Here is a 12094-nt window from a genome sequence, read left to right on the forward strand (position 1 = left end):
TCTGTTACCTCATCAAAAAACTCTAGCAGGTCAGTTACACACGATTTTCCTTTAACAAACCTGTGCTGACTTTCCCTAATCAATCCAAGTGACTGTTAATTCTGTCCTAGATTGTCATTTCTAAAAGTTTCCCCACCACTGAGGTTATACTGACTGGTCTATAGTTGCTGGGTTTATCCTTACACCCTTTTTTGAACAAGGGTGTAACATTTGCAATTCTACAGTCCTCTGGCACCACCCCTCGTATTTACGGATGTTTGGAAGATTATGGCCTGTACCTGTGCAATTTCCACCCTTCCCTCAGCAACCTAGGATGCATCCCATCCGGACCGGGTGACTTATCTACTTTAAGTACAGCTAGCCTTTCTAGTACCTCTTTATCAATTTTTAGTCCATCCAGTATCTCATTTATATCTTCCTTTACTGAGACTCTGGCAGCATCTTCTTCCTTGGTAAAGACAGATGCAAAGTACTCATTTAGTACCTTGGCCGTCCCCTCTGCCTGAGTAGATCTCCTCCTTTATGGTCCCTAATCGGCCCCAGCCCTCTTCTTCCTACCCGTTTACTGTTTACATGCCTGTCGAAGACTTTTGGATTCCTTTTTATATTACATTTTAAAAAAAATTTTGATTATTGCTATGTTCTTATACTAGATATTTCCTTGAGTTCAGTGTCATTGAGTACTCCTGTGAACAGATCTTATCATTTATCATCCCAGACACCCAATGTCATGAGAACTAAGGGTTGAACAGAGAACACTGCACTCTAACTTACTAAAGCATATCATGTCTGCCACGTGATCTCATCTTCGGTAAACTAATGAATTTAAACTCTTTCAGACCCTGACTCAGCATATAAACCACTAGAATAGTTTATTGAACAATAAATGGGTAAATGAACAGTAATTGACACAAACAATATCATTATCATAGTAGGTACAGCACAGGAGGAGGCCATTCAGCCCATCGTTCCTGAGCCGGATCTTTGAAAGAGCTGTCCCATTAGTCCCACTCCCCTGCTCTTTCCCCTTAGACCCCTGTAATTTTTTTCCCTTCAAGTATTTATCCAATTTCCTTTTGAAAGTTACTATTGAATCTGCTTTTATCACCCTTTCAGGCAGTACATTCCAGATCATTACAACTTGCTGCGTAAAAAATGTTTCCTCATGTCGCCCCTGGCTCTTTTGCTGATCACATTAAATCTGCATCCTCTGGTTACTGACCCTTCTGCCACTGGAAACCGTTTCTCCTTATTCACTCTATCATAACCGATCATGATTTTGAACACCTCTATCAAATCTCCCCTTAACCATCTCTGTTCTATGGAGAACAACCCCAGCTTCTTCAGTCGTTCCACATAACTGAAGTCCCTCATTCCTGGCACCATTCCAGTAAATCTCTTCTGCACCCTCTCGAAGGTCTTGTGATCCTTCCTAAAATGTGGTGCCCTGAATTGAACACAGTACTCCAGCTGAGGCCTAACCAGTCTTTTATAAAGGTTTAGCAATTTAACAGAAAATGCCAATTTTACTATTTTCCACAGAATATCAAAAACAATAAAAAAGCTTCTTTTCCACTCTCATTGTAAAAAATAAACCGTGAAACATGGGCAGAATCCCAGGCCCTAGTGATAAGTCCGCTCCTCCAGGTTCCATTAGTGAGCCACAATGGCTTGTCAATCATCAGCAGTGCCCTGGAATAGTGCGGACATGTCTGGCTCAGACATTAAGCCTGCCATAAAGATTGAGAATTCCAAACTTCCAATGCAGACTTGTCCCCAGTATTAGGACCACTGCAACTTTTGACCGCCCCCGTTGCCTGATCAACACCATTCCAGGAATTTAGCTGAGTGCTGTTGGTGGCGGCCGGAAATTAATTTCTCTCATGGGGCGAGCTGCCTGTAAAGGCACGACTGGCGTGGGCAGCTTGCTAAGAAGATGTAGATGTGGCCCGAGCCACAATTTCAGGATGGCCTCTGTGTTTGGGCACGTGCTGCTCACCCAGTGTGGGCCCAGACTAATTTCTACCCACTGAATTGCATAAATGCTAGTTGCTGTTGCAGATGGTATTAACTTTAGAGGAGAAAGATACTCTGGGGGTGTACTTTCAATCTATAGTCCTTCCTGATCCCTACTCCAGTAACTGTTTGTCACTCTTCTTGTAGTAGGGAGTCTTTCTAGTGACATAGCTTGGAGGCATGATCTTGTAGCAACTCCATTGGAAAAACTCAGTTGAGCTAGTGATCCTGAGAAAGCATTTGGAAAAGTTAGTAGCAGCTGATTACAGAAGATGGTTTAGAATAGTATTTATTTGAGTAGTTTAGTATATGATTCCAGAGCAGAAATTGATTAGTATTCCACAGCATGTGATCTGAGGGGTAGAAGGACTTCCACAAAAATTATTGGTGATTCTTAAGAGCTGAGTCTCTTCTAGATTGAGCTCCACATTAGAGAAGATAATCCTCCTGATTAAAGGCATCTTAACAAGCGTTACTATGGTACCTCTAGTCCAAAATAATATTGATTCACCTACAGATAAACACTGAAATAAGAGCTGTGGGAGGCGCTCGGAAGAATGGTGTTGAGATCAAGTGTTCTTTGTTCTTTCACTTCTCTTCTACATTACCACTGTGTGTTGTCCATGGCTCCCGTCTCTCTCTTCCTCCAGATTAGATTTGAAAGGCTCTACCTGATTGACTTGCACAGTTTCTTCAGGCATTAGCTTGGATGAGCAGTTTGTAAAATAGTTTTGTCTGCTGTAATAGCTATTTAGATTAGAAAAGGTTCTTTTGAAAAATCTGGGAAATATGAAGTACATGGTCAAATCTAGGATTTTGTCCCGGATGTGTACTTTAGCTCTAAGATCTGTGTAAACCTAAATGAGAGATTGAGCCTTCCTCTCTCAAAAGGGGAGTGAGGCAAGGTTATTGTTCATTGTCCAAGATTTGGCCATGTATTCCCGTGGCATCCAGTTTCTTTGTGGGTCATGTGAAATGAGTTTGGAAAAACTTGCGAAACTTCATGTAAGCAATGTAACTGGGTTTTCTCTAAACCCTATGGCATTCCACCATCTGCCCTGCACAGTCCTGATGGGGAAAAAAATCCATCCTGTTCTTTTAGGATTATTCAGTGGAATTCAAAGTATCTGATATGCGTGCCATCACAACCTGAAGAACTATGGATAGCGATGAGATTCCTCAGTAGTTTTTGCTTTCACCAGAAACTCCCTTCTTGTGGCTAAAGACCACAAGTATTATCAGTCCACCCATCCCTATATGTAGAACAGTTTTTAGGATTTTAGCATGAATTAAATTGCAAACCTGATTGTGTAATGAATGTAAAGATAACTCCATTACAATGTACCTCCATTACAATAGGCCTCTAGAAAGAAAAAATACTGTAATGTGGAATACAATACAGGGAATTGTGTCGGAAAGTTATGATTTTAGAGGAAATTACTTAATTCTAATAGTCTTGTGCACACTTCCCGTTTGAGGCACTTCCGACGTCATAATTTTGTCATGCCTGGGTAATACTTTTAACCTTCAGGTATGTACAGTTAGCTTTCAGTCCTGTCAGTGCTAGGTTGCATGGCTGCTTCTCTAAGTTCTTTCTCCCAGCTTCTTTCCTATAGGTGGCACTACAAGTGAACTTAATTTTTAAAGTCAGGTAAGTTATTTATGTAACTTGTATTTCCCATCCCTGGCAGTTAAGTTTTATTTGAACTTGATTGAGTTTAGTTTTAAATGTACTCATCTACTGACTCCACAGTCCTTGGTGCTCTATTCTGGCTCCCCCTGACCAGGCCTGCCCATTCTCATTGAGCTCCCTAGCTCAGACTTCTAGGCACATGTCCTTCCTCCCCTTTGCCAGTGCTGGCCTGCCCTCTGGCCATGCTGCTCATGTCCTACTCACACCTCTGGCCGCTCGTCTGCTCCCACACTGGCCTGCTTCCCAAGCTCAGTCCTCTGACGCACCTCTCCCAGTACTAAGCTGGGAAACTGGGAATTTGTTTTTAAAGTGCTTAAAGCGCTGTACTCTCTCGCACATTTGAAGAAAAATTGCTGGTTCACAACTGGTGATTTACCCGGGCATGTATGACCGCAGGAATAAGGGGGCAGGGTGTGGGATAAGTCGGATAGGTTGAGAAGGAGATAATAGTTGCAATTAGGAGGGTGAGGAGCTGGGAGTGATGGAAGAGTAGGATGGGGTGCAGCGAAAACAGGTGATATTGGGGCGGGGGGGGGGGGTTCTATCCTCTGGTCACCCACCCTGAGGAGGAGGGTTGGAATTGGAGAGTAGTAGGCAGGACAAGTGATTGTTTGAGCAGGTAGTTCAAAGGGGTAATAGAGGAGGCAATGAGAGGAAGGAAGGGGTAGGGAATGCGATGGGAGCAAAAGGGTAGGTGAACAAGATATGAGGGGAGGGGTTGGGAAGGCAACCAGAGAGTGTTGCTGGCTGCATTTCCTCCGCACTTGTCACTGGAAAAATGCAGCCTTCTGCCCTCGGTGGCTCCCTTTCCTGCCATATCATGAGAAGCAGAAGGGGGTGGGGGGGAAAGAGAGTGGGGGACGCGTGAGTGGGGGATGCGGAAGTGGGGAGAGGGCAAGGTGCAGAGGGAGTGAGGGAAAGATGAAGGGGGAAGAAGCGGGAGGGGAGTGGGGGAGAAGCAGATAGGGAGAGAACAACAATGTGAAGATGACACATGGGTAAGAGAAACCATTTCCCCATACATAACTGGAGGTAAATTTCCGTGGCGCTTCTTCGCTCATCCGTTGGAAGAGATGTGGAAACCCTGGAAAAAATGGTGTAGTTGGTGTTTGTACTTTTTGTCCAAGGTTTCCATGTCATTCCGCCAAAGTTAAAGCAGATGAGCGAGAGCCCTAATTGAAATTTGCCCCTACTATGTGTAATGCTGTGAGAGATTCACTTGTATCATTAGTGTTATTTATGGGGTTAGACAGTAAACGGAGTTAGAAAAAATCATGGCTGGTACTACTTGAGAAATTAAATTTAGTTATATGATTGTTAGAAATTGCAGCCATTCAGTGGGATCTACCATTCAATGGATCAGTACTTTTCACAAGTTTGTTTATTTCAGCCAGTGGGATAAATGTGGCATTTATTTGATTGAAACCTGTAGATTTGATGTGTGACACTGTCTAGGTAAGCCTTTGTTATGTAGATGTGTTAGTTTCACTATTATTTCATTTGACTTGTACAGGAAATTACAAGACTCCAAGATGAGAATGACAAGTTAAAGGCCAGACTCAAAACTATAGAATCACAGGTAAAGTAACCAGACTCATCGACTGATGGGAAATAAAGCAATTTAAAGAACTGCATTTTTTTTTTCTAATTTCAAACCATATATTTCTTGATCTGTGTATGACAATTTTTAATCACTGGGATTTCAGGCTACAAGTGCACTGGATGAAAAGTTTAAATTAGAACGAGTTCTTAAGGACTTAGAAAAAGTTCAAGGGGACCAAGAGGTAAGGCACATTTAGGATATGATTTTAATTCTGTTGTTGCAGTCCATAAATGATTGACTGGTTTACATTATTTTCTTTCAGTATCCTACCCCACAAAGGGGACTGGAAGTATGTAATTATTGTTTTCATTGATACCTTGACAAATCTTTGCATACTGCAGGTTTAATGGGCAGACATGTTGAACATGCTTGATTAAGTGCAGCAAGATACTGTCATCATTTGCAGGGAGGAGAGGCTTTTGATCTATCCTGAATGAGGATGTTCAGTCTGGCAGTATTAGAGTTCATGATGTTTGGGAGACTGACTTTTAAGCTGTAACATCTTCAATGTGTACCTTGGCACAGCTGTAAAAATAAAGATTTGAATTTTAAAGGGGCTCCTTTTCATAGGAACATAGGAGGAGGCCATTCAGCTCCTCGAGCCTGTTTCGCTATTCAATTAGATCAAGGCTGATCTGTACCATAGTTCCATTTATCTGCCTTTTCTCCTTACCCCTTGACACTCTTACCTGATGATAAAGCTATTGATCTCAGTTTTGAAAATTTCAATTGACCCAACATCCACTGCATTTTGGAGATGAGTGGGGAGGAGTTCCAGATTTCCACTGTGTGGAAAAAGTACTTCCTGATTTCACTCCTAATTGGCCTGGCTCTAATTTTAAGATTGTGCCTCATGTTCTGGATTCCCCTACCAAAGAAAATGGTTTGAGTAACTACCCCATCAAATCCCTTTATCATTTTAAACACCTTGATTGGATCACCCTTCAACCTTCTAAACTCAAGGAAATATAAATATAATTTAAGCTGTTAGCAAGGTGGTGTTGGTAATAACAGCATTTTTCTACCGCAGTCCCTTAATGTTTGTTCCATCTAGATATTTGGTTCATTCAAGCAAATGTTTTTGGAGAGACTGAAACTCCCCATCAGTCCCTAGACTTGGACCAGAAATTCGATGGTGCGGCACCTGTTTTTCGGTGCTAAGTGGGTGCGGAAGCCTCCAATATAACGGGCAGGAAACACAGGCTCATTATGAGCCTATGTAGGCAGAAAAATAGCCACCTAGGGCCCGCACCTGAAATAAATAAGGGGCTTAACGCCCGTTTGATTTCCCCTCTGCAATATTGGTTTGCCCTGAGGCAGCCAGTACCAGCTGCATATAGGAAAACCAGCTCTACATTCAGCCTAAGAGGCTGCCAACTAAAAGTAAGTTTGTTTTAAAAAAAATACTTTCCTGAATATGGCGGCGGGAGGCCTTAACCCCACATTAAAACCCTTCTATACAGCTGGCGGCCGTCGCAACCTCACCCCCACCCCCCGCATCTCATCATGACCTCGCCCCACTCCGCATCTCATCATGACCACCCCCCCCCCCCATTCCATCATGATGTGGAGATGCCGGTGATGGACTGGGGTGGACAAATGTAAGGAATCTTACAACACCAGGTTATAGTCCAACAGCTTTATTTGGAATCACAAGCTTTCCTCCTTCGTCAGGTGACAAAGGAGGAAAGCTCCGAAAGCTTGAGAGTCAAAAAGCTTCTGTCCATGTTAATCAAGGAAAGCCCCTCTCCTCTTCATTTTGGCTCTGGATTGAGGTTAACAATGGGGGTGGTGGTGGTGGTGGTGGTTTATGTTTTTTATGCAATTTCCAAGTTTTTATTATATAAACAATTAACTTTTCAGCACTTCATGAGCTAGCTTTTGGTTATGGAAATTTCAGTTTATTAAAGACTCTACAATCAGCAAGTTCACTGTGCACGTAGTATTTTAAGGCAAGAACTAGCTGTTGATGGGAGGCAATTGGAATGCCTGAAGACTCACAAGGAGGATGCAGATTATAAAGTTGATTTGTGTTTCATTATTGTTTTTACTTGGGAGAGAGTTCCAGATTCCCACCACACTTTGTGTGAAGAAGTGCTTTCTGACATCACCACTGAATGGCCTAGCTCTAATTTTCAGGTTATGCCCCCTTGTTCTGGACTCCCCCACCGGAGGAAATTGTTCTTCTCTATCTACCCTATCAACTGCTTTGATCATCTGAAACACCTCAATTAGATCGTCCATTAATTAGAATAATGAGTAGTTCAGAAATAGGAGGGATCAGACGAGGGAAATGCGAGGCAGACTAAGATGAGTATAGAGCGAGGTAAATAAGGTTGGTGAGCTGCAGGTACAAATTGTTGCATGGGATTATGATATAGTGGCAATAACAGGGACCTGGATCAAACAAAGGGAGGAATGGGCACTTAATATTCTTGGTTACAATGTATTCAGGAAAGATAGGGAAGGAGAAATAGGAGCGGGGGTGGCAGTATCGATCAAATTATAGTGCTGGAAAAGGATGATGTAGTTGAGGGGTCAAAAATGGAATCTGTTTGGTTAGAATTAAGGAACAATAGAGGAGCTAATACACCATTGGGTGTATAAAACAGGCCACCAAATAGTGGGAAGGAAATAGAGGAGAACATTTGCAGGCAAATTGCAGAAAGGTGCAAAAACTTGAGTGATGATAATGGGGGATTTCAATTATCCCAATATAGACTGGGACAGTCACAGTGTAAGAGCAAAGAGGGGGAGGAATTCCTGAAATGTGCACAAAAGAACTTTCTTGACCAGTATGTCTTCCACCCAATGAGGAAGGAAGCAGTGCTGGATCTAGTTCTGGAGAATGAAATGGGGCAGGTGGGAGATCATTTGGAAAACAGAGATCATAATATCATGAGGTTCAGAGTAGTTACGGAAAAGGACAAGGAAAAATCAAGTGTGAAAATACTCAGCTGGAGGGGGTCTAATTTCAGAGAGTTGGGCCCCGATATTAGAGTGGAGGTGGGATGGGTGGCGGGGGGGGGCGGTGGTGATTGGGTGCGTGGGTAACCTGCCCAATAAAAAATGTCTGTTCCCCACGCGATCGTGGGTCAATTGGAGCCACTTAACGTGGCTTCCGCGTTTGCCGTCCGAAAGCCACGCAGGGTGCGGACTGTGCACCTGCATCACAGGCTGTCAGCTGGAGGAGCTCTATTTAAAGGGGCAGTCCTCCAATGGCTGCTCCTGGAGCTTCACCCACACAGCACAATGGAAAGGCTGCTTCAAGATTCAGTGATGCCTCACTCCGGGTGCTACTGGATGGGGTGAGGAGGAGGAGGGATGTGTTTTACCTGGCGGACGGGAGGAAGTGGCCTGCCTCTGTCACTAAGAAGGCCTGGCTTGAGGTGGCAGATGAGGTCATCAGCAGCAGCAACACCTCCCGCACCTGGATCCAGTGCAGGAAGCGCTTCAATGACCTAACTAGGTCAGTCAAAGTGAGCACACTTACTCATTCTCCTACATTCCATCTTCCACATCACCACCCCCAACACCCAACTCATTCTGCACTGCCAACGCTACTCTATCACACCACTCCACACCCACTCAAACCTCATCCTCAACTTACCTGCACTTCCTCAGCACTTCCTCACCTCCCCAGTATTCACCCCACCACTACCACTCAACCCAATACACATACAATGTCTTGGCTCTGTCTCATACTCACCCCCTGATGCATCTCTTTCACGGTCAGCCGCTCCCAAACCAATGCATTCATCAGTTGGCCACGCCACCATTACTCACTCAGGAGTCTGTACTTTCTCCCCTTATAGGAGAAGAGAGCTCAGAATGCACGGGAGAGGGCGAGGACCGGAGGGGGGCTGCAACAAATCGTTGTCCTTACAGACGTGGAGCACGAGGCGCTGGAGCTCAGCCAAACTCTTAGTGCCTGTCCGGCGGGGGACGCCGAGACTGGTACCTGACAAACGTCTGGTGACGTAACTTTAACATTCATCTACGCTATGAATTGATGTTAATGTGCCTTGCCATCTTCAGCACCTCAGTATGCTCGTTGCAACATGACACATCTGTGATCATGCTTAATATTGTCTTCTGTTCTCTTACAGGGCCTTCAGCGACCGCTGTGACGGCAGTGGGCGATTCCTCAGAGGAGCTGCCGGCCTCTCGGTGCACCGTCACATCCGAGTGAGCCATCCACCAGCGCAGATACTCACACCTCGGTGGGTCCCTATCCTCAGTTAGTTGGGGTCGCACGTGGTGAGTTACCACACAAGTGAGCACGAGCAGACACTGGTGGCAGGGGCAGCTGTGGAGAGTCCGTGTCGGTGGGAGCACTCCTCTCCAGGCTCTGCTCAGCTGGACACAGATGCTGAACCCTGGGGGCCATCCTTTAAAAGAAGAACGATCGAGGGGCAGCAGCACATTTGCGAGGTGCTGGAACAGGTGCCACGCGCACTTTCCATAATAGTGCAGAGATGGAGGAGTCCAACTCCTGCAAGAGTGGAATGGTGGCACGGGTATGGTAGGGGATCTCTGAAATAGTGTCAAAGGGATGTGAGCAACTCTTAGATACTTTCACGGGTAAGTGCGGGAATGTCTGTGATGGAGAGAAGGCTAGCCTCCATTGAACTTCAAGCACGACTCACAAATGAGACCATTCAGGCCCAGACAACGGCTGTTCGGACTCACAGTGAACAACATTCTACTGCCTTAAACAGGCGGGTAGATACACTAGCACTGGCCTTACAATGCTTCACACTTGTCCTCCAAACTGTTGTCCAGCATGGTGGTAGGAGTGGCCTGGACCTGGCCCTGGCCCAGGGGAGGGATGATTGCAAAAGGGGACATGGAAGTGGGGACGCCACTCAAAGTGCTCACCAGACTCACCCGTTTCCCCCCTCTCAACCAGTACCCACAATGCTGTCTCCTGTCCAGGTGGCCGCGTCTGCTCCTGCACAGGTGCAGGTCAAACAGTCTCGGGAGGGGCCTTCGCTGGCTCCAAAATCCAGACGGCGTAGGCCCAAAGCATCTAAGCAGTCAGGGCATGAACATGAGCAACCTGCCACTACCTCTGCTTCAGGCACAGGGGATGCACCACGTAGAAGTAGTCGGAAGAGAAAGGTGAAGGTTTTGTTAGCACGAAGGGAATGCACAGGGGTGTTTGACGGTTGGTCATGTTTTTTATTTATATTTGCTTTTCGTTCAACTCACATTAAATTTTATGATTGTCACAACTGCTGCGATCTCTGATTCATTTCGCTGTCATTGCCCATGAGTTTATTGTGTGAATCCCTTAGTGGTCTCTTCCCTATTCTAATTTTTCTTTTGTTATGTATGTGTCTGTAGAATAATTTACTATTTCTTTTTATATTCCTTGATAATTTAATCTCGTAATTCCTCTTTGCTTTCCTAATTGTTTTTTTGACTTCTTTCCTAACCTTTTCGTATTCCCGTTTGTCATCCCCTCCTTTATTGTCTATGTACTTAGAGTATGCCTTTTTCTTTAGTTTCAGTTTTACCCTTATCTCTTTATTCATCCATGGTGTTTCATTATTAACTAGTTTGTTCTTGCTTTTTAGAGGAATATATTTCTCCTGAACTCTATTGTTCACTGTTTTAAGTATTGCCCACTGCTGTTCTATTTCTTTGTCACAATTTTTTTCCAGTTTACCTGCCCTAGTTCCTTTCCCATCCCCTCAAAATTAGTTTTATTCCCATCTTTTACTTTGGTGTTTGTCTTACTTATGTCTTTCTCAATCATTATTTTAAAGCTTATGATGTTATGATCACTATTGCCCAGACTATAATCTTTCACAGTTCCCTAGATTCAGGAACTGTCCCTCTAGATTGGAAAATTGCACATGTCACTCTGCTTTTTAAGAAAGGAGAGAGGGGGAAACCAGGGAATTATAGACCAGTTAGCCTAACATCTGTTGTGGGAAAAATGCTGGAGTCTATAATTAAGGATAGGGTGACTGAACACCTCGAGAATTTTCAGTTCATCAGAGAGAGCCAGCATGGATTTGTGAAAGGTAGGTCGTGCCTGAAAAACCTGATTGAATTTTTTGAAGAGGTGACTAAAGTAGTGGACAGGGGAATGTCAATGGATGTTATTTATATGGACTTCCAGAAGGCATTTGATAAGGTCCCACATAAGAGACTGTTAGCTAAGATAGAAGCCCATGGAATCAAGGGAAAAGTACGGACTTGGTTAGGAAGTTGGCTGAGCGAAAGGCGACAGAGAGTAGGGATAATGGGTAGGTACTCACATTGGCAGGATGTGACTAGTGGAGTCCCGCAGGGATCGGTCTTGGGGCCTCAATTATTCACACTATTTATTAACGACTTAGATGAAGGCATAGAAAGTCTCATATCTAAGTTTGCCGATGACACAAAGATTAGTGGCATTGCAAGCAATGTAGATGAAAACATAAAATTACAAAGGGATATTGATAGATTAGGTGAATGGGCAAAACTGTGGCAAATGGAATTCAATGTAGACAAATGTGAGGTAAAAAGGATAGAACAGGGTACTTTCTAAATGGTAAAAAGTTAAAAACAGTGGATGTCCAAAGGGACTTAGGGGTTCAGGTACATAGATCACTGAAGTGTCATGAACAGGTGCAGAAAATAATCAATAAGGCTAATGGAATGCTGGCCTTTATATCTGGAGGACTGGAGTACAAGGGGGCAGAAGTTATGTGGCAGCTATTCAAAACCCTGGTTAGATCGCACCTGGAGTACTGTGAGCAGTTCTGGGCACCGCACCTTCAGAAGGA

The 12094-nt window shown here is 44.2% G+C and overlaps 1 protein-coding gene and 1 long non-coding RNA gene across 2 annotated transcripts in view; both read left to right on the forward strand.

Moving 5' to 3' along the window:
- lztfl1 (leucine zipper transcription factor-like 1) overlaps positions 1 to 12094 on the forward strand; it is an 87700-nt gene that overhangs the window by 36305 nt on the left and 39301 nt on the right. Inside the window, exons 6-7 of the mRNA XM_067999995.1 lie at positions 5223 to 5288; positions 5416 to 5493. Of these exons, the coding sequence (XP_067856096.1) occupies positions 5223 to 5288; positions 5416 to 5493 (144 nt within the window). The remainder of the gene's footprint in view (positions 1 to 5222; positions 5289 to 5415; positions 5494 to 12094) is intronic.
- Positions 8367 to 10549, forward strand: LOC137332900 (uncharacterized). Its single transcript, XR_010965758.1, has 2 exons — positions 8367 to 9287; positions 9422 to 10549. It is a non-coding gene; the product is annotated as an uncharacterized lncRNA (long non-coding RNA).

Source organism: Heptranchias perlo, chromosome 2 (assembly GCF_035084215.1).
Source record: "Heptranchias perlo isolate sHepPer1 chromosome 2, sHepPer1.hap1, whole genome shotgun sequence".
NCBI lineage: Eukaryota > Metazoa > Chordata > Chondrichthyes > Hexanchiformes > Hexanchidae > Heptranchias > Heptranchias perlo.